At 39.9% G+C, this 21379-nt stretch overlaps 1 protein-coding gene across 10 annotated transcripts in view; it reads right to left on the bottom strand.

Moving 5' to 3' along the window:
- The window catches only part of HPS5 (HPS5 biogenesis of lysosomal organelles complex 2 subunit 2), a 46389-nt gene that overhangs the window by 15934 nt on the left and 9076 nt on the right, over positions 1–21379 (bottom strand). For 8 of the 10 annotated variants that reach the window (XM_033207083.1, XM_033207089.1, XM_033207082.1 and 5 more), the window contains 12 exons: positions 19771–19881; positions 19250–19314; positions 18277–18469; positions 16456–16589; positions 13677–13889; positions 12975–13046; positions 7620–7708; positions 5303–5481; positions 3753–3911; positions 3007–3193; positions 2211–2334; positions 1223–1372 (listed from right to left, as the gene is read on the bottom strand). In XM_033207083.1, coding sequence (XP_033062974.1) covers positions 1223–1372; positions 2211–2334; positions 3007–3193; positions 3753–3911; positions 5303–5481; positions 7620–7708; positions 12975–13046; positions 13677–13889; positions 16456–16589; positions 18277–18469; positions 19250–19314; positions 19771–19881 — 1676 coding nt within the window. The remainder of the gene's footprint in view (positions 1–1222; positions 1373–2210; positions 2335–3006; positions 3194–3752; positions 3912–5302; positions 5482–7619; positions 7709–12974; positions 13047–13676; positions 13890–16455; positions 16590–18276; positions 18470–19249; positions 19315–19770; positions 19882–21379) is intronic. The other 2 variants (XM_033207090.1, XM_033207085.1) reach the window with 2 other exon arrangements.

Genomic DNA, 21379 nt, shown 5'->3' with positions numbered 1-21379 from the left:
CACTATGCCTGATCAAGGGCTCTGCTACAACTCTGCTACACAAGGACCAGGCCACCAGCATATCATGGGAAGGTACCTGACAGGACATCAATGCCAACTGTTTGATCAACAGTGTCTTCGTTGCCCAACGAATCCCTTCTTTTCTTTTTCATTATCTCAATCTAATATTCTGTTTATTAGAGAATAAAGTATTATGTTACATGAGACAATTAGATGAATATAAAAGGTGGTCGTTTTGCTATTGCTTGATGAGTCCTCGACTCATCAAATAATAGCACATTTTGGATCTTGCAGGCCAGAGAGCATCAGTGACATTCCCAAAGTCACATACTAGTCATAAGCAGAGCCAGGACAAGGTCTAGATCCTTGGTCATCCTACTCTTAATATAATATTCCTGTGAGATCCCAGAAGTTTGAAGAGATTATGGGGGAAGGAGGGGAGTTACGCAGGGGAAAGATGGAAGAGGTATTAAATTAAAACTCGGCTCTATAGATCTGCTTCAGGGTGATGTAATTTTTCAACACTTTTTGGAACTTCACAGTTTTTATAAGCTACACAAACAATCTTCAATGAATGCAGATATACACGTGCCTTCTTGAAAAGGACATAGCCTATGGCACAGGTGTCCAATTTTTGGCTTCCCTGGGCCACACAGGAAGAACTGTCTTGGGCCACACATAAAATACACTAACATTAACAATAGCTGATGAGCTATTAAAAAAAAAAAAACCGCAAAAAAACTCATGTTTTCAGAAACTTTACAAATTTGTGTTGGGCTGCATTCAAAGCAGTCCTGGAACACATGAGGCCCACGGGCCACAGGCTGCACAAAGTTGGTCTATGGCTTTCTTAAAACTGACAGCTGAGGCTGGGCGCGGTGGCTCAAGCCTATAATCCCAGCACTTTGGGAGGCCGAGACGGGTGGATCACGAGGTCAGGATATCGAGACCATCCTGGCTAACACGGTGAAACCCTGTCTCTACTAAAAAAAAACTACAAAAAAACTAGCCGGGCGAGGTGGCGGCGCCTGTAGTCCCAGCTACTCGCTACTCGGGAGGCTGAGGCAGGAGAATGGCATGAACCCGGGAGGCGGAGCTTGCAGTGAGCTGAAATCCGGCCACAGCACTCCAGCCTGGGTGACAGAGCGAGACTCCATCTCAAAAAAAAAAACTGACAGCTGGATTCCCTAGAATGTATAGAGATTGATGTCTAAGAGCTTACTCGGTGTCTTCATCCTTTGGGCAGGTATCTGAACTCCCATCCTCTTCACATGATTGCTCATCACCCCTGAGCTCTGGTCTCGCTTTCAGATCAGGGCTTGTGTGAAGGGTGCCAATCTTCTCAGTAGTTTTACGCACAAAGCTAGAAACACTAGAAGTCAAATACCAAAAAATTAACATGAATAAAAACCTATTACTGCCAAGAATGAAAACTCAGGTTTTCATTCTTGACTTTTCTGTATTTCTATTAGTCCTAGGGAGGCAACTTGGACTTAGTAAAGACTGTTTATAGCAACTTCTCTGTTCAAATAATGGTATTTCACATAAGCCCCATAAAAAACTTACAATATAATGATTCCCATTATTTACTAAATTGCCCTAAGAAACCAGTGTTTCAGGGCTAAAGAAAAGGTCTTTAACTCCAGCTGTATCTGTAATATTTCTATCAACTTGGGCAAAACCATGTGATCATCAGCCCCATTCTGGTCACAGAAGAACAAAGAATTGCTTCATGTAACTCAGCTGTTAACTAGTCACAATATAGCCTTCTTAAGCAAAATTTGTACCCAGTAAGACTCAGATACACAGTTAAGTAGCTGCACAAAGTCTTCTCTCTCAAACTCAAATGTCAATCCTGGTCCCATGGAGTAGCTAGAAAGAATTCTGAAAAGACTCCAGGTCTGAGCCCAAACTGACCATTAGAAAGGATCAACTAAAGACTAATGATACATGGAAACTATTCCCTTCAGAGATTTTTTGGTTTTTGATCTCTTGAGGATGGGGACACCTACTTCTGTAACAACTCAAATACCAGCTACTAAAACAGACGGAAACTAGATTCCCCAAGGTAAAGGAGAAGTTAATAGCTTCATATGACAAGTTATATGGAAAACAAGAGACTTCCTTTTTCTCATTTTCCATTCTCTCTCTAATGTGACAACTGAAGTAAGATCAGAAATGGAATTAAATGACAAGACTAATTGGTTTACCTTTCTTTGACAGCCTGAAGAGACACAAGAGGAGATGGAGAACGAAATGGTAATGGAATGCCGAAGGGGAGAAAAGTTTCATTCTTATCTGTCTCAAACATCATTGGAGCATGAGAAACATTGTCTAATGAATGGAATCAGGAAAAAAAGAAACAAAATCTAATCATGTGGGAGTTGTTTTAATCTTCAAAAAAATTCTGAAATGAACAAACCGAAAGAAATGAAGGATTCAATACCAAAATCACAATTGACCCAGAAACAAATGAGTGAAACACAGGTTTACAAAATGCACGGGATGGTCCACATAAAACAGAGGCAGATACCTTCATTTGCCTACTAACCCTGAGTCCCCATAAGTCAAAAGGGGAGTTTAGGGTCTCTATTATTCTCTTCTCAATAGTTCAGCCATAGGAATACTCGCACATCGAAAAAGGAAGGCAATGACCCCCAAAACTGCAGTAATTTTTCATTCCTGATGAAAAATAATTTGGTTAGTCAGGATAAAATCTTCCCACTCTTTTGGTTAATGACCTTTCTTTCATAATCTTTCCAGCATTTTGATGCATTATCAAAAATAGGCCCTAATGTTAGTCCAAACATGAGGGGAAAAAATACTAAACATAAACCAACTCTTCTAGTAGGCAGCATATCTGTAGATCTGGATGGAAAGTTCTATCAACATGTTAAAAATTATTAACACTTCAGAGAACTTCTGTGCACAAGATAATCCTGGTAACAAGAGCTTGTGGAAAATAATGGCTTCACATCAGGAACCAACAACAGACATATTCATCACCTTCATTTCCATGTGAGCCACAGCACTGATCTGGCAGGTCCTCTTCCTGCTGTGAGGTGAATTCTTTAAATCTCTCATCTTCTGAGAGGGTTTGGCTGTGAAGGGAGCAAGAGTCTTCATCTGACTGACTGCCTCTTCTACTACTAATGATACGATAAATACCAGAGTCCAAGATGCTGAAACTTTCCTAAAAATTAAAAGAATTCCAAAAAAAAAAAAAGTAAAAATTTCCTTTATAACATTAATATAACTTCTGCAAAGAAATACCAACACTCAAGTGGAAAATTAATAACAACCATTATGGCTTATTAGAACAAACTGATGAGCAAGGCTTAGGCGCCTGGCAGCTGGGTCACTCCGTGTGCCAGTGGCATCAGCTGCCATATTTCTCCAGCTTGTCTTCATAAAGCATGGTAGTGAGAATGGGGATTAAATGAGATAATCAGGAGCTGCATTCAGACTCAAATTAGCATGAAGCACCTGAAATCACATATTAGAGCAACGTAACTTATGCTGGGAGCTATATGAGTACATCAGGGAACAGAAAATAATAAACAATGACAAAACAAAATGTGGCTCCAAGACACACCCAAATGGAGGCTTCACAGAGCTGGGCCAGTAGCTGAACAAAAGTTCACCCCTTCCCACCAAAAAATCTAAATGGAAAGGACAACAAATTTGGGGGTCCTAGAGGTAAATAAGAACAACCGAAGGTGGAAAAATCCTTTAAAGGTGAGAATACTTACATGTGATGAAATTGAGCTTCTTCTACTGCTACAAGCTGAATCCAAAGGTTCAAATTTTAAGATCAATTCTTCCAGTTGAGAAATTAGATCATTGTAGGTGCCATGGTCCAGCTGAGATTTCAAATGCTCCAATTTATCTGCAGTCAAAGTTTTTCTTGCCTAATAAAAGAATATTGCAATGGAATCGCTATTTGTAGGTAAATCTATATTCAAATGGCCGATATATTGAAAGAGGTCTAGACCGGGCGTGGTGGCTCACGCCTGTAATCCCAGCACTTTGGGAGGCCAAGGTGGGCAGATTCCCTGAGGTCAGGAATTAGAGACCAGCCTGGCCAACATGGTGAAACCTCGTCTCTACTAAAAATACAAAAATTAGCTGGGCGTGGTGGCAGGCGCCTATAATCCCAGCTACTCGGGAGGCTGAGGCAGGAGAATCGCTTGAACCTGGGAGGCGGACACTGCAGTGAGCCGAGATCGACTCACTGCACTCCACTCCAGCCTGAGGGACAACAGCGAGATTTCATCTCAAAAAAAAAAAAGAAAAAAGAAAGAAAGAAAGAAAGAGGTCTAATATAGAATATAAAACTTCAGGCCGGGCGCGGTGGCTCAAGCCTGTAATCCCAGCACTTTGGGAGGCCGAGGCGGGCGGATCACGAGGTCAGGAGATCGAGACCATCCTGGCGAACACTGTGAAACCCCGTCTCTACTAAAAAATACAAAAAACTAGCCGGGCGAGGTGGCGGGCGTCTGTAGTCCCAGCTACTCGGGAGGCTGAGGCAGGAGAATGGCGTGAACCCGGGAGGCGGAGCTTGCAGTGAGCTGAGATCCGGCCACTGCACTCCAGCCCCGGCGACAGAGCAAGACTCCGTCTCAAAAAAAAAAAAAAAAAAAAAAACTTCAATGGTGCTTTAAAAGGCTTAGCAAGCTAGAGAAAGATTTAATGAGATTTTCTTAGGAATTAAGAATTTAAGGCCACGTGCGGTGGCTGACACCTGTAATCCCACACTTTGGGAGGCCAAGGTGGGTGGATCACGAGGTCAGGAGTTCGAGACCAGCCTGGCCAACATGGTGAAACCCCGTCTCTACTAAAAATACGAAAAAAATCAGCTAGGCGTGACGAGTGCCTGCAGTCGCAGCTACTCAGGAGACAGACATGCGGATTGCTTGAACCCAGGAGGCAGAGGTTGCTGTGAGCTGAGATTGCGCCACTGCACTCCAGCTTGGGTGACAGAGCGAGACTCTGTCTCAAAATAATAATAATAATAATTTAATTAAAATTTACCATATACACAATTATCCCCCTTAAAAACAAGTTCTGAAACAAATAAATTTGTATGTAAATCTGGTATTTTAAATGAAAATTGTACCCTATTTCTTACCCTCTATTCACCCCTAGATATATCTATCATGCTTTCCCTGGGCATGTATTGCTGTATCTGTAGGTCATACAGACAGGGCTAATAAAATCAAGCAACTTTGTAACACAATTTTGCAAGCTAGGATAGTTTCACCAACTCATGGCAAAGATGTTTCGGTAAACTCTGACTCACTCTGCTGGCAATGACAGAATTTTGGAAAAGACAGCAGGTGCGAGCAGCCAGGTTCCACAGGCCTCTTCTTAGCAGGCGTTCCACACAGCGCTCCACAGATATCAGGGAGAGATGTGAGACCTTCCCGTTTAGGTGCAAACAGAACAATTCATTCTTACAGACAGCCACATCCTGAATATCTACAAAAACCACAGGTGTGAACATACAAAACATTAACCAAATATCCCTTACAGTTTTTTTTTTTTTTTTTTTTTTGAGGCGGAGTCTCGCTCTGTCACCCGGACTGGAGTGCAGTGGCCAGATCTCAGCTCACTGCAAGCTCCGCCTCCCGGGTTTACGCCATTCTCCTGCCTCAGCCTCCGAGTAGCTGGGACTACAGGCGCCCGCCACCTCGCTCGGCTAGTTTTTGTATTTTTAGTAGAGACGGGGTTTCACCGTGTTAGCCAGGATGGTCTCGATCTCCTGACCTCGTGATCCGCCCGTCTCGGCCTCCCAAAGTGCTGGGATTACAGGCTTGAGCCACCGCGCCCGGCCTCCTTACAGTTTTAAAAGGGTTGAAATTATTCTAATAAATTCATTTCTTATGTAGAGTTTGGCTTGACTGAATTTCATCTCTATTTTTGTACTTGCAGTTCAATGAAGAAATCATATTTTAGAAACTATTCTAAAACGATCAAGAATAAAAGATGTGAAGAAAGAACTGTATCTCTCTGACCTAAAGTCTTATGTTTTAAAATGCTGTTTTCTGTGAAAAGGAATTGGGACATTAAAAGAGGATAATCTACATTAGAGGCCAGACTATAACGTTCCTGAGCGTTACAACCTGGTCCTCAATGAATGGATTTTAACACAGTATGTAAATCAATATACAGATAATGAGAAAACATCTGCCTTCAAGAAAATATCTGTCTCGGCAGAGTATCCTGAAAGGACTTAAATGACTTGTTTTCAAGGGACATACTTAAGAAATTTAAGCCACAAGAAAATCACTGTTGATGAGACCAGTAAGTAATGATTTCTTTCTCTCTCTTCTTTTTTGGTTTTTACAAAAGTAGAAAAAGAAACAAAAAGTCAACATATACTCTCTACTGAGCAGCAATGGTAAAAAAGCTAGATTTCCCCCACTTCTGGTTTTAACCCAAAGAATATAGAGATTGATTTTCTGTCTCAGTCACACATGATGGCTGTTGCTCCCACAAGAACAATCTGAACGCCAATCTATAAAGATACAATATGGGAGTCAAAGCAAGACTTCTGGCAGGGACAAAGGCTCAGCGCAACAGAGGGACAAATAACCTGTTTGTTTCTTTTCAGCAGTTACTAATGAAAATTACACTTAAAATTACTCATGAAAACGGGAGGACATCATGTTAAGTGAAATAAGCCAGGAACAGAAAGTTAAAGACTACATGTTCTCATTTATATGCAGAAGCTAGAAAAAATGTGATCTCACAGAAGTAAAAAAGCAGAACAGAGGTGACGAGATTCTGGCAAGGGTAAGAGGAAGGAGGAGACAAGGAAAAGACTTGTTAAAGGATACAAAATCACAGCTAGATAGAAGGAATAAGTTCTACTGTTCCATAGCATTGTAGGATGACTATAGTTAATAACAATGTATGTTTTCAAAGAGCTAGAAGAATAATGAATGTTCCCAACACAAAGAGCTAATAAATGTCTAAGATGATAGATATGCTAACCACCCTGATCTGATCAGGGTACACCATACACTGCATGGATCGAAACATCACTATGTACCCCGTAAATATGTACAATTATTATGTGTCAATTAAAAAATAAATAAAATTACTCATGAAAAAATAAATAGCTGAATACAAATTCACAAATGCATGTTTAGGAAGTACCTTACAATGGGAAACGTCTACGGTCAATCTTTAAAAGAAACGTGACTGGACGCAGTAGCTCACACCTGTAATCACACACGCTTGTAATCCCAGAACTTTACGAGGCCAAGGCCGGCAGATCACCTGAGGTCAGGGGTTCGAGACCAGCCTGGCCAACATGGTGAAACTCCTTCTCTACTAAAAGTACAAAAATTAGCCAGGTGTGGTGGTACATGCCTGTTATCCCAGCTATTCAGGAGGTTGAGGCAGGAGAATCACTTGAACCCAGGAGGCGGAGGTTGCCGTGAGCCAAGATCGCACCTGTGCGCTCCAGCCTGGGTGACAGAGCAAGACTTTGTCTCAAAAAAAAAAAAAATCCTATTTTTCTACTTCTTAAATTACAAGAGAATGCTCCTACAATAATCAAATTTTCATAAGCATGAGATTAAAAATTACATAAAGAAAAATATAATTACCTTTGACTTCACTCCAAAGAAGAACTTGAACATTCTGAGGAATGAAAATATAAATTCCTCTTTCTGTCCAAGTCAGCACACAATGCTCACTGCAAGAGAATAAGTCAAGAGAATTCGAGTGTGCTAGGACACAAAACTTTATAATTCCCTGAATTCAGATCCTTGCATTAGCTATTAAAGTAAAATCAGACTGTACAAAGAAAACACAAGAGTGATCCAGCTAATCGAGTCCTAACAACTCCTTTCTGTCTGTAACAACAGTCCACTAATAAATAGCGTAAAATGATGCCAAATTGGGAAAATTCAGACATATATACTAGATATTTTCCAGAAAAAGAAAAGGGTCAGCTAGGTGCAGTGGCTCTCACCTGTAGTCCCAGCACTTTGGGAGGCCAAGGTGGGTGGATCACTTGAGGTCAGGAGTTTGAGACTAGCCTGGCCAACATGGTGAAACCCTGTCTCTACTAAAAATACAAAAATTAGCCAGGCATGGTGGCATGTGCCTGTAATCCCAGCTACTTGGGAGGCTGAGGCACGAGAATCACTTGAAACCGGGAGGTGCAGGTTGCAGCGAGCCAAGATCGTGCCACTGCATTCCAGCCTGGGTGATAGGGCAAGACTCTGTCAAGAAAGAAAAAGAAAGGAAAAGAAGGAAAGGAAGGAAAGGAAGGAAAGGGAAGAAAGGGAGAAAGAAAGAAAGGGAGAAAGGGAGAAAGAAAGAAAGAAAAAAGAAAGAAAGAAAGAAGAAGGAAGGAAGGAAGGAAGGAAAGAAAGAAGAAAAAAAAGAAAAGAAAAGAAAAAAGACAGACTGACTGACTGGTATTTGGAAAAAGAAAAGCTTAGGTACCTTTACCTGACGTTTGTTAAAGCAGCTGAACTTTCCATACTGGACACGATAGGGGCACATTTAAATCAAAGATTAACATCTTACTGCCAATCATTACTCTAGTGAGCCACTTTTAGGAACAGTAATATTTTGATGTTGTTAGTTGTGTGTGGGCAACAAAAGGCTGAGTACGCCTGGTCAACAATGTGCCAGGAGCTTTATTAAAGGCTCTGTCTATATTACCTAACTTTGCAGAAGCCAATCAAGGTAGATATACCATTCTTATTTTATTAAAAAGAGAAAAAGCTAAGGCTCAGAGAGATAAAATAATATGCCAAAGACCATTCAGCACGAAATGTAGAAGAGTCAGAATTTACACCAAGGATAGTCTGGCTCCAAAACCTGGACTTTTTTCCTATGTAACACAGAATCTACTTCCTCCTCCACTTATCTTCACTAACCTACCCACTGTTATCTGGAATCCTAACTATTCCACTTAACTGAATTCTCAAAAAGTCACAGATTCCCAAACTGCCAAACCCAATAACCCTTCATCACTTCCCATTTTCTTAACCCCAAGCAGAAGACAACCCGGCTAACTGTTCTCTGCTTCTTGAACCTCACCTCCTGGGGCTCTAGGACACTGCATTTTCTTGGTTCTCTTTCTCTCCAGTTCTCTGCTACTCTCTCTACTCATCTTTTTCTATACTTACTCATATAAATTTATCTCATATATTTCATTTACTCTCTCAAGGCTGCTACTATTTATTTTTTATAAACCACTGGTATATACCACTGGTATATTAAAATAAATATCCACTTCCTAATGCTGGTCAGGACATTCTCCAACTTACAATGTTCTTAATCTAGCCACCTCTCAAGGATCAGAAGTTCTACTTCCCTCTGAAATCCTCCCTTACAGCCCACAGCACTCACCCTATTTCTTGCACTCAACCTATTTCTTACACTCTGCTTATATGGCACTAAATCATGTACTGCACTGTCACAACTCTTACTTCCTATTGTTAAACTTTTTGGAGAAATAAATCACATCTCTCCAATAAATTATAATCTTAAGAACAGGGATCATATTTTTTTTTCCTTTATGTTTCCAAGAATACTAAACATGGTTCCATGTGGCTATGAAACTAACTGATTTTTAACAGGATTTGAGTACTCATGTAAGTGTTAAACATTTTGTCAATATGAAAGACCCTATCACTATCCCTACAGGAAAGTAATCTTTGTCATAAAATGCAAGAAATGGCCAGAATCTTAATCCAAAGTCAAAATGAGAAGGCTGCCTTCAAGAGTCAGAGGAGAAAAAAAAAGGAGGGGGTCCATAGGATCCCTGAGAAAGAGATACAGGATCATAATTTTGATACTGAACCTGACATTGAGCTTGGAAAACTCCTTAGGAATTGCAACCTAGATTAGATGGGGGGTGGGGACGGGAACTTAGATAAAAGCTGATACTTGTAATTTATACATTCCTCATCCCCTTATCCCTACACTGATAATAAATGGGGACACAAACCTAATAGCATTGTTTTAAAGTTCGAGAAAGTAATACCAACGTGCCTGAAAGGAAACAAAGTGCATAAGGATGCCCCCTCTGGGATTTATGGGTTGCAACAGTAAAAGTCCCATAGGGCACAGTGTACAAATGAAAAAAATAAATAAACAGGAACGAAAAGAAGCCCTCCTCTTCATGTTTTTGAAACAACTCTTTGTTGAATTCACTATCATTTGAGAGGTTTCTATGTCTCTAGCACTGCCCATAGAAAAGGAGTTGACAATCTGATGCTGGGATGCATATTCATAATACAATAAGAGAGGAGCAATGATAAAGGAATGAGTATGGTTTGACAACAGTACATGCACAGGACAGGCTGTCTGATGTAAGCATCTTGGAGGAATCAGCAGAGGTTTCAAAGCGGCATTAATTGTTGCTTTAGCTGAGGAACAGGCAGAGTCAGATCATCAAAGGTTTTGTCTACCATGGTAGGGACTGTTAACAGGAGCTTTAAATAGCTACAGTCAAAAGAATAACTCTACCAGGAGAGCTAAGTGTATTGTGGCCCGACTACTAGAAAACATACTCTTGGGTACTTTGGGAGGCCAAGGCAGGTGGATTGCCTGAGCCCAGGAATTCGAGACCAGCCTGAGCAACAAGGTGAAACCCTGTTTCTACTAAAATATAACCAATTAGCCAGGGGTGGTGGCGTGCACCTGTGAGTCCCAGCTACCCGGGAGGTTGAGGCAGGAGAATTGCTAGAACCTGGAAGGCAGAGGCTGCAGTAAGCTGAGATCGCACCACTGCGCTCCAATCTGGGCGACAGAGCAAGACTCTGTCTCTTAAAAAAAAAAATAATAATACTCTTGGGTAAGGGACTTCCCAACATCCCGCACATCACATCATAGTCAACAAATATTTATTAAGTATCTATCACGTGCCAGGCATTAGGCCAAGCATTGAAAAAATAATAGTGAACAAAACAGAAATAAAGCCCTCATGGAGCTTACTGTCTAGGGTAAGACATGTACAAATATTACATTAATATGTAATTATATTGTATTAAATATTATATTAATATGTAACTATATTATATTGTAATTATTATATTAATTGTAATTAATTGTAACATATTATATTAATATGTAATTATAAACAAATTATAATATAATATGTAAATATATTAATATGTAATTATAAATTAATATGTAATTACAAAATTACATGTAAATATAAAATTATATAAATGTAATTATATTGTATATAATTATAAAATTATAAATTTTTATATATATATAATATATAATATATAAATTATATATTATATAATATATAAAAATGACAAGTGCCGTAAAGGAAGAATGCTAAAGAAGGAAGAGTTTTTAGCATGCTTTATCTAATTACGGGCAAATAAATATCTTTCTCTAGTAACTTTCATGATGAATTAGAATTATGGAGTTACTAAAGTGTTATAATGTCTATAATTCCCCTTTTAATTTTATTTTTTTGAGAAAGAGTCTTGCTCTGTAGCCCAGGCTGGAGTGCAATGGCACGATCTCAGCTCACTGCAACCTCCACCTTCCAGGTTCAAGTGATTCTCCTACCTCAGCCTCCCTGGTAGCTGGGATTACAGAAGCGTGCCACCATGCCGGGCTAATTTTGTATTTTTAGTAGAGACGGGGTTTCTCCATGTTGATAGGTTAGTCTCGAACTCCTGACCTCAGATGATCTGCCTGCCTCTGTCTCCCAAAGTGCTGGGATTAAAAGCATGAGCCACACCCAGCCTTATAATTCTCTTTTAAATACTTCAGTGTAGGAAGTATGACAAATACATAAGCTGGTTTTTATCCTTACCCTTAGAGGCAACCAGTTAACATTTCAATTACCTTTAAAAAATCACAAAGAGTGGTTAGTTAGCCTTTGAAAGAACTGAATCAGGTGTTTGCACTCCAGTGTACCATATAACAACTTCATACAACGTTTGCTGAATTTGCATCAGAGATCTTGTTAACTAGCCTAAGGGATATCAGAAATAATTTTTTTTTTTTTTTTTTTTGAGACGGAGTCTCACTCTGTAGCCCAGGCTGGAGTGCAGTGGCGCTATCTCCGCTCACTGCAAGCTCCGCCTCCCAGGTTCACGCCATTCTCCTGCCTCAGCCTCCCGAGTAGCTGGGACTACAGGCGCCCGCCACCTCGCCCGGCTAATTTTTTTTTTTTTTTGTATTTTTAGTAGAGACGGGGTTTCACCCTGTTAGCCAGGATGGTCTCGATCGCCTGACCTCGTGATCCGCCCGCCTCGGCCTCCCAAAGTGCCGGGATTACAGGCGTGAGCTACCACGCCTGGCCAGAAATAATTTTTTATTGATGAAATAGAGTTCAAGATATTGGCTGGAAATCATACACTGGCACTCTTGCTCTTGCAGAACAAGGTGTAAGAATTGGCAGGCCCAGCAGTTAACAACTTTTAGGGCAGCACTTTGTGCTGGACTTTGCACCTAATCCAACTAGAAGGCTGGCTGAACTCTGACTTTAGAATACGGCTGAAACTGCCTCCAGCAGATCTTTCATGCAAGTATTTGTCAGAGTACCCACAGGATAGAGAGATGAAATTTCACCAAGCATACAAGAACAAGTTCTACAACTTTTTTTGTGCCTGCTTGCTAAAAAAACATACATCTGTGTGGCATATTTTGATCTGGGACTTGCTTTCATTATAGCATCCCACCAGGTAGGGGTGGTTATGAAGAGGTTAGTAGAGCTATCTTAGCTCTGTTAGAAGTTTCTTGACAATTATAAACTCTCCAATTGGCTTGGAAAGAGTAGTGTATTTCTAGGATCTTTTCATTCCTTTTAAATACAGAACACTTCATGTAACATAATTATTTCCTAACTTTCTAAAAATAATTTAGTGCAAAAATAACCTTAAAAAACTAACTACTTCTGAACAAGAAACAGAGATTAAAAGCTAAGTATTCTTTTTTTCCCCCCAGATCAAAGGAAAGTAGAAACTTACCTAAGATGTAAGAGTTTGGGGAAAGACAAAGATTGGGAGGATCCAACTGTATGATCATACTGAGGTTCTGATCTAGAAAGTAAACACATCTGTTAATGAGTTTATCTGTTAGAACATAAAATTATACTTTTCCCAATACAGGGTAATTTTTGCCTCCAAAACAAATTCAACAGCCTAACTACATCTGCCCTTATTCAACTCACATTAATCATAGGAAAGGTAATTCTCAAAGACTTCTTTGGTTTTTCTGAATCTTTTAATAAAAATTCAACTTCACTCTAAAAAGACATAATGAAATCTTTTTTTTTTTTTTTTTTGAGACGGAGTCTCGTTCTGTTGCCCAGGCTAGGTGCAGTGGCATGATCTCGGCTCACTGCAAGCTCCACATTCTGGGTTCACGTCATTCTCCTTACTCTGCCTCCTGAGTAGCTGGGACATCAGGCATGCGCCACCACACCCAGCTAATTTTTTTTTTGTATTTTTAGTAGAGACGGGGTTTCACCGTTAGCCAGGATGGTCTCAATTTCCTGACCTCGTGATCCACCGGCCTCGGCCTCCCAAAGTGCTGGGATTACAGGCGTGTGCCACCGCGCCTGGCCAGGTATAATAAAATCTTTAACACTTACAGAATACCAGAGATTTTCACCCAACCTCTATATATAAGCTCTTCAAACAATCCTAACAAGCCATACAAATCATTACCTTAGAGTAATCACAGGGAGAGGTGGCAACGAGAGGAGTTTCTTGAACTGATGTGTACTTATAACTTCTCCATCAAAGTTCACTTCCCACATCCTAGAGCCTGGGCGAGCACAATATATCAGAGGTTGCTGGCCCCCAGAACATCTTCCAGGAAAGAAACAAGCTCCGTATTCTCCATCTCTTTCCTTGTTTCCAATTTTCCAAAACTTTTCTCTAACATCCAGAAAGGAAGAGAAAGCAGATTTACTTATTAAAAAAAGGCAAAAACAATGGCACTACAAATCAGCATGGGCATAATAACTCCACTCACAATGCCTTCTCCTTCATTCATATTAGCAATATACTGAAAAAACCAATAGAATGGAAAGATCAAGATAGGGTTCTGGCTCTGGTTTGCCATTAGCTATTTCTGTGACAGGAAGCAAATCATTTCATATTAGTACTTAGTTTATTAGCCACAGAATAAGAGGCTCAGAATTAATGTAAAGGCCCCTTTCAAATCTAAAAGGTGAATGCTACCGAACTATTCCGTACATCCTTGAACCCTACTAATTGCTTCTAAAGTCACTTTGTCAAACGTTCTTTGGACACTCTATGGAAGCTACTAATCTAGTTCTCTAACCATGTCTCCAAGTCACTTCCTCACCACAAACACCCAATAAACTTACTTTTTCCTCAAAAACCCAGGTCCTTCTGAAACTCTGCACCTTGGAGTATTCTGCTCCCTTAGGATTACATGAGTTAGATATATAAAAGAGCTTAGTACACTGCCTGGGAACATGGAAGGTGATAATGATGAGGGAGATGTCTCTTCCTAAAAACTCTTGTTACTTACTCTCCATGATTCCATCATTCCTCCTCAGAAACTTTCCCTGATTCCCATATATGGAATTACATGCTTCCTATGCTTTGCTTTCATAGCACTTATGACATGATATATGGCAATTATGTCTATTTAAACAGCAAATCATGACTTTTTAGGGCAAAGGACACTTCTTGTTCCTCTTTGGTTGGATTCCCAGTGTGTAGCACAGTGTCAGGCCTACAGAAAGCACTCAATACATTGTCGAGTTCCATAAACTCAATCTCTTTTATTGAAGAGTGATCTAGTACACTCTCTAGCATGAATTTACTAGATAACCTCTGATAATTCAATAACTACTTCTGTAGTTACTTGTTTTATGAATAAAATATAACATTTGCTTTACTTTAAGAACATTGGTGTAAGAGTGCTTTGAAATGTATACAGAGCAGTACAGCAAGTAGTGGTTTTATTACTTACATTCCTTATTTGGGAAATAAAGTATATTTCTTCCTTATTTTATATATTTTATGGTACCTAATACGGTGCTAAGGATCTGGAGGAATATAATAAATGTTTGCTGAGTGAAAAATGCAATCAATTCATTATCATTTGTATCCTCATTAATCTTTCTATTATTTTTCAAACAATATGTCACAGGCCCAAAGTTGAGTATTTTCACATATGCTACCTTAGTTAATCCTTAACACTAAATTTACATGAAGCAAAGTCATATCTATCACTTTGGCTAGTCACTAGGAGGCCTAGCTTTTAAAAATATATATATATACTGTTTTTTGGGAGGGAAAACAGGTTGAAACAAAAAGATTTTTTAACATAAGTATATATTTTATTATACTATCCATGTCCCCAAAAACTGAATTCTAGTTAACAGAAAGTAAGCACATCTAAACATGTTATTTTTACAAGAGGTTCTAGGCTATTGTCATCCAACTTTAGTTATGAAACAGGTACACGGGGGTTGATTACACAATTCTCCCTTCTTTTGTGTAGGCTCAAAACTCTCCATGACAAATTTTTAAAAGGAGATGGTCCTGAGAAATATGATAACTGCCAGGTCCAGTGAAAAAAAGAATGGCCAGTGAAAATTTCCTTGCAGTGAGAGTGGCTGAGAACTTTGGCACAGTGATGCATAATATTCATTTCCAGCTGTCTGCTATTCTGCTCTGGTATTTCACAGCTACCTCTAATGCACTCCTTTGCCACTCATTGGACCTCTGGCTCTATCTACCCTTGAGATTTTGCTGAAATACTTATCTTCGTAAAGCTCTTATTCTTCATCCAATTTTACCCTTTAGTAAAATTCTATTAAAATAAAACAAATCTTGAAAACAACAAAACTCAAAGAAGCCTTCCTGCTTCCCCATATAAAAACAGACCTTTGGCCGTCTCTCATGGCACTTAGAATACACCTCACCAGCAACGGGCTCACGGAATACTTGTCTTAGTCACCCACTGGACTGTCTTAGACTCCTCTACCTCCTCTCTGCTCTCTAACATCAGCTTGCATACAACTGATTTCGTAACATCTGTAATAGCCAAGGGCAGTGGTTCTTGCCTGTAATCCAAGCACTTTGAGAGGCTGAGGCAGGAAGATCGCTTGAGCCCAGGAGTTCAAGACCTGCCTGGGTAACATGACAAAACCCAGTCTCTGAACAAAATACAAAAAATTAGCAGGGCATGGTGGCATGTGCCTGTAGACCCAGCTACTTGAGAGGCTGAGGTAGGAGGATCGCTTGAGCTGGGGAGGTCAAGGCTGCAGTGAGCCATGATCACACCAATGCACTTCAGCCTGAGTGACAGAGTGAGACCCTGTCTCAAAAAAACAAAAAAGAAAAGAAAAGAAAAGAAAAAAAATCTGTATAACTGATTGATGGGGCTTGGGGTAGATAACTTCTAAGTTCCTCCCATTTCTAAAAGTCTGCATTTCTGATGACTAATGGATGGTCAATATACCTCTCAGTGTCACACAAGAAGGATCGAGTTAGTGAAGATATAAGTAGCCTTCCATCCAAATAATCTAACTGTACAACACAGGAGTCAACTGTTGTTATGGTCTGAACAGGAAACATCACAAAAGCAGCAGCTGCCTAAAAGGAATGTGAGAAAGAAATAAAGTTTATTTAATCATAACATACACATGTGATCTCTTCCTCTTTACCTTGTAAATGAAAATAACTTGAATAGCAAAATAAAATTTTCAAATAAGCCAAAATTTAATTTGCTTGTAAGGATATCAAAGTTTCACTCACTTAAAAGTTGTATTAAATAATATGGTACATTAACTGCAGAAGGGAATTCTTAATGTTTGTGATCATCTAATCTTACAGGTTAGAATGAAAAAGATGAAGCAAGCTTTAGAACTTGTTAGTCAGGCGTGGTAGCACAGATCTATAATCCCAGCTATCCGGGAAGCTGAGGCAGAAGGATTGCTTGAGCCTAGGAGCTTGAGGCTGCAGTGAGCTTTGATTGTGCTACTATATTCCAGCCTGGGCAACAGAGGAAGAACTTGTCTCTAACTAACTAAAGTTCTGGAGTATGTGAGAGAATTTTTCACCTGTAGATAGTACTTCTCCCTTTGAGAAAAAGACAAAGTACGTTTACTATGTATAGAGTTTCTATATTTTAGATCCAAAATATATTAAGAATCAATTGATAACTTTGATAGGTCATGATGGCAAAAACCAGAAAAATATTCTGATGTGTTCATTAAAACAAAGTAATTGAGCCAATAGCCAGGTGCAGTGGCTCATGCCAGTAATCCCAACACTTTGGGAGGGCAAGGTGAGTGGATCGCTTGAGCCCAGAAGTTCGAGACCAGCCTGGGCAACATGGCAAAACCCTGTCCCTACAAAAAATGTTTAAAAATTAGCCAGGCGTGGTGGTGCATGCCAGTAGTCCCAGCTACTCAGGAGGTTTGGGGTGGGAGGACTGTTTCAGTCTGGGCGATCAAGAGTGCAGTGAACCATGATCTCACCACTGTACTTCAGCCTGAGTGACAGAGCAAGAACCTGTCTCAAAATAAAACAAAATAAAATATAAAATAAAATTAATTTAGCCAATAGTAGTTAGAGCCCTTCTTTTCTGCCAGGATCCTAAACAGAAATAAGCCAATGCAAGACAAATCCCTCTACTTCTGCTGTAATGGCCTTGGAGGAGCAGGCCAATGAGAAGCTGGTCTACTCTGTCTTAATGACAGACTGGAGCATTCTGTTAGGGTAAACTGAGTCAACCCTTCTACTCAGAAATAACTGCAGCAGGAAGCCTGAGAACCTGCAGAGCAGAGCAAAGCCCGAAGGTGTCTTCAAGATTCCATTCAAAATAAATTATATCCATCCTGATAAAAAAATATTCCTAGACCTATGAGTTTCTTCTACATAAGAAGCGGAGAAGACCAGGAGCCTGAGCAATTGGTGTCATTTCTATGTCTGTCATTTTATTCACACCAATAATAAATAGATTTCTTTTCTTTCTTAATAGCCTTATACTAAAGAATGCTTTAAATGAGCCATGCAGGTGAATCAGGAAGAACTGCAATAGAAAATGTGCAAAGTACTGAGGTTAGCTCACAAAAGCCATTCTGTAACAGCATTGAGCTATAACAGGCTACCATATATGTACTATATAAAAACAGGTCTCCTCAAAATCTCCAAGTCTGGACTCTGGATTAGTCTCCCAAGAAATACAGTAGATAAAAATCACAACCTTTAATTGGAAGTTTTATAAGACAACACCTTGTATCTTACTACATACACAAAGAATGGGACTGCTTCTCACCTTTGCTTGTTTAGAAGTACTGAGTTTGATGGCAGAAACCTTCCCGGTATGATCACCTACAAAAACTCTAAGAATAGCTGTATCCCAACAGACAGCCGTGACTCTTCGGCCTTTGTGTTCTGAAGACACATAAATTTGTTCTGGTTTCCCACGACGCTCTTGATTTAATTCCCAAACAACTACAAGACCTTGACTGCAAGAATTCAGTCACAGAGGCAAACTTTTGGCAATGATGAACAAGGTACAATTTAATTGCATCACAGTATCAACTATATTAAATACATATGCAACTCTTACTCTTCAGAAAAGAGGAAGTATTATAAAAAGTCAAGATATTAATTTCCTTGTTTTAGTCACCAAACCAGTTTAATAGGAGAAGTTAAATGATCTAAATTATCTCTGTTCCCTTTCTCTTTTAAGACCTTTGAAATGTTGTAACCTCAAATTAGCATTTTCTACAAACACTCGGATGACCAGCTGTCCGTTCTCATCTGCTGGGTACTGAGAGATTTCCCGAGACACAGGAACTTCAGCGTTAAAACTAGGACAATCCTAGGCAAACCAGGATGGTTGGTTACCCTAACAAACACATTAAATAAAATAATTAAATGTGTCAAATTGAAATGCATTTGAAAAAGGACAGACAGTTTTAGAACAGATTCTTGGCCGGGCGCGGTGGCTCAAGCCTGTAATCCCAGCACTTTGGGAGGCCGAGACGGGCGGATCACGAGGTCAGGAGATCGAGACCATCCTGGCTAACACGGTGAAACCCCGTCTCTACTAAAAATACAAAAAACTAGCCGGGCGAGGTGGCGGGCGCCTGTAGTCCCAGCTACTCTGGAGGCTGAGGCAGGAGAATGGCGGGAACCCAGGAGGCGGAGCTTGCAGTGAGCTGAGATCTGGCCACTGCACTCCAGCCCGGGCGACAGAGCAAGACTCCGTCTCAAAAAAAAAAAAAAGAACAGATTCTTACCTGGTAGCTACAGCAACATAATCATCATCATGTAAACAACAGGCAACTTGAGAAATTGCACCTTCCTAGAGCACAAAAGAAAAAATATTTTTTAAATCTCAAGTTTTACATTTTTTTTTTTTTTTTTTTTTTTTTTGAGACAGAGTCTCGCTCTGTTGCCCAGGCTGGGGTGCAATGATGCAATCTCGGCTGACTGCAACCTCCACTTTCTGGGTTCAAGCAATTCTCCGGCCTCCACCTCCCAAGTAGCTGGGATTACAGGTGCCCACCAACACGCCCAGCTAATTTTTGTATTTTTAGCAGACACAGGGTTTCACCATGTTGGCCAGGCTGGTCTCCAACTCCTGACCTCAGGTAATCCACCCGCCTTGGCCTCCCACAATGCTGGGATTACAGGCGTGAGCCACCACACCAGGGGAAGTTTTACATTCTTTTATTCCAAATGATTATTTATATTGGAGAAATCTGCATTTATGAAAGAGACTCCAAATGGTATACGACAGAGCTGTCCTTAATCTTACCCTGTGTGAAAGAAAAAGCCTGTGCTTCCAACCTTCTTTCTGAATGAGATGGAGTCCTCCTCCTGAACTGCCCAAAGCCAACCATTTCCGAGACACAGCTATGCTCGTGCACTAAAAACATGTAAAGAGAAGTGTAAGATGATCACAGCTACTTAACCAAATAGACTATCCACTGAAAATAAATACTGAGGATTTATGCATCAGGCTCCTTCCCTCACTTTACCCTCTGCCTAAATGGACGCAACATGACACTTACTGTCTAATTCTAGAATAGTAAAAAATACTGAAGAAAGAACATTTTGTTTTTAAACTTCTAAATGATTCTCACAAAGGCTGAATAGGCTCCACCGTGTGAGTAATTTTCCCTTGGCAAAAGCTGGCTGTTAGACTGTTCATATTTTGTGTAATTTGGCTAGGTCATTCTAATGCTAACTACAACAATGGAAGACCAAGGAAGTTACCAGAAGATAAAGCAACCATGTTAAACATTCATTCATTTACATCACTTCTAATCTGTACAAACACCACAAAACATCCGCAAGTCTTAGGGTAGGTGAGACTCCATCAGAGAATGCAGTGGCCATGCTGTGCCCAATACCCTGTGGCAAAGTTATTAGTTGGTTGACTAAGAGACATTCCCAATCCTCTTCAATTTTGCTGCTTTTCACTACAGAAGTTGGAAAACCTAAATATTCACCTTCCCAGTTCCCTAGTTGCCAAGCGTTGCCATGTAACTCAATTCTAGCTAATATGACCAACACAGCTGAAGGCTTCTCAGGAAGGGAAGCTTTACCTTTCCAGATAAGAGGCAGAGCCTGTAGAAAGCCTTTGCCCTTTGCCCCCACTTTCTTGAGATGTTAATGAGAATAGTAAGACTGGAGACAGGACACATATTGCAAATGCAACTAAAAGCTAACATATGTACAATGGTAGAAGGGGAAAAATGGGAGCCAGTTATATCATTGGGCCACTACACTAAACCCAGAACACTAACCTCCTATGAGATTATAAACATCTTTACCACTTAAGCTCCTATTAATATGTTACACCATACTGTAACTTGCAGCTGAAAAAATGTCTGATGTCAAGCCTCAAAACTGTTACTCATATTATTTTGTCTATCACTTCCTATTTTTCCCTTTCCTCAGATGCTAGTATTTCCTTTAGGGCAGTAGCAAAAGTATAAAAATGAAATTATTTTGGTACTGGTTATGAAACTTTGTTTTTTACCACATCATTCCTGAGTTTAATCAAAATAACTCAGAGATTGAAGGAAGTACATAGTTCTGTGAATTCCAAGGACAATCAAAACACATAGCTATTGAGAAAAGAAAAATAGCTCAGGGCAGTTTGAACTATGTGAAGTATGCAGGTCCAGACAGAAATGAATATATCAGTCATGCCCCCACTCTCGGCACCCATGCCTGGGGACAATTGTTTAAAGTCATTTTGTCACTGACTAGCTGTCTCGCCTGTTAACTTCATGTCACTGAAATCTGTGATACTAAGAACAGTGTATAGCCAATCAATAGTTTTTGTTATTTTAACATGTTATTGGTAAACAACTCAGAATCTGCCTCCTTTTCCTTTAAACATCCACTTGGGCTGG

This window comes from Trachypithecus francoisi, unplaced genomic scaffold (assembly GCF_009764315.1).
Source record: "Trachypithecus francoisi isolate TF-2019V2 unplaced genomic scaffold, Tfra_2.0 Lachesis_group8, whole genome shotgun sequence".
NCBI classification, from domain to species: domain Eukaryota; kingdom Metazoa; phylum Chordata; class Mammalia; order Primates; family Cercopithecidae; genus Trachypithecus; species Trachypithecus francoisi.
The sequence above is the reverse complement of the archived record's forward strand: the minus strand, read 5'-3'. Positions and strand labels throughout refer to the sequence as shown.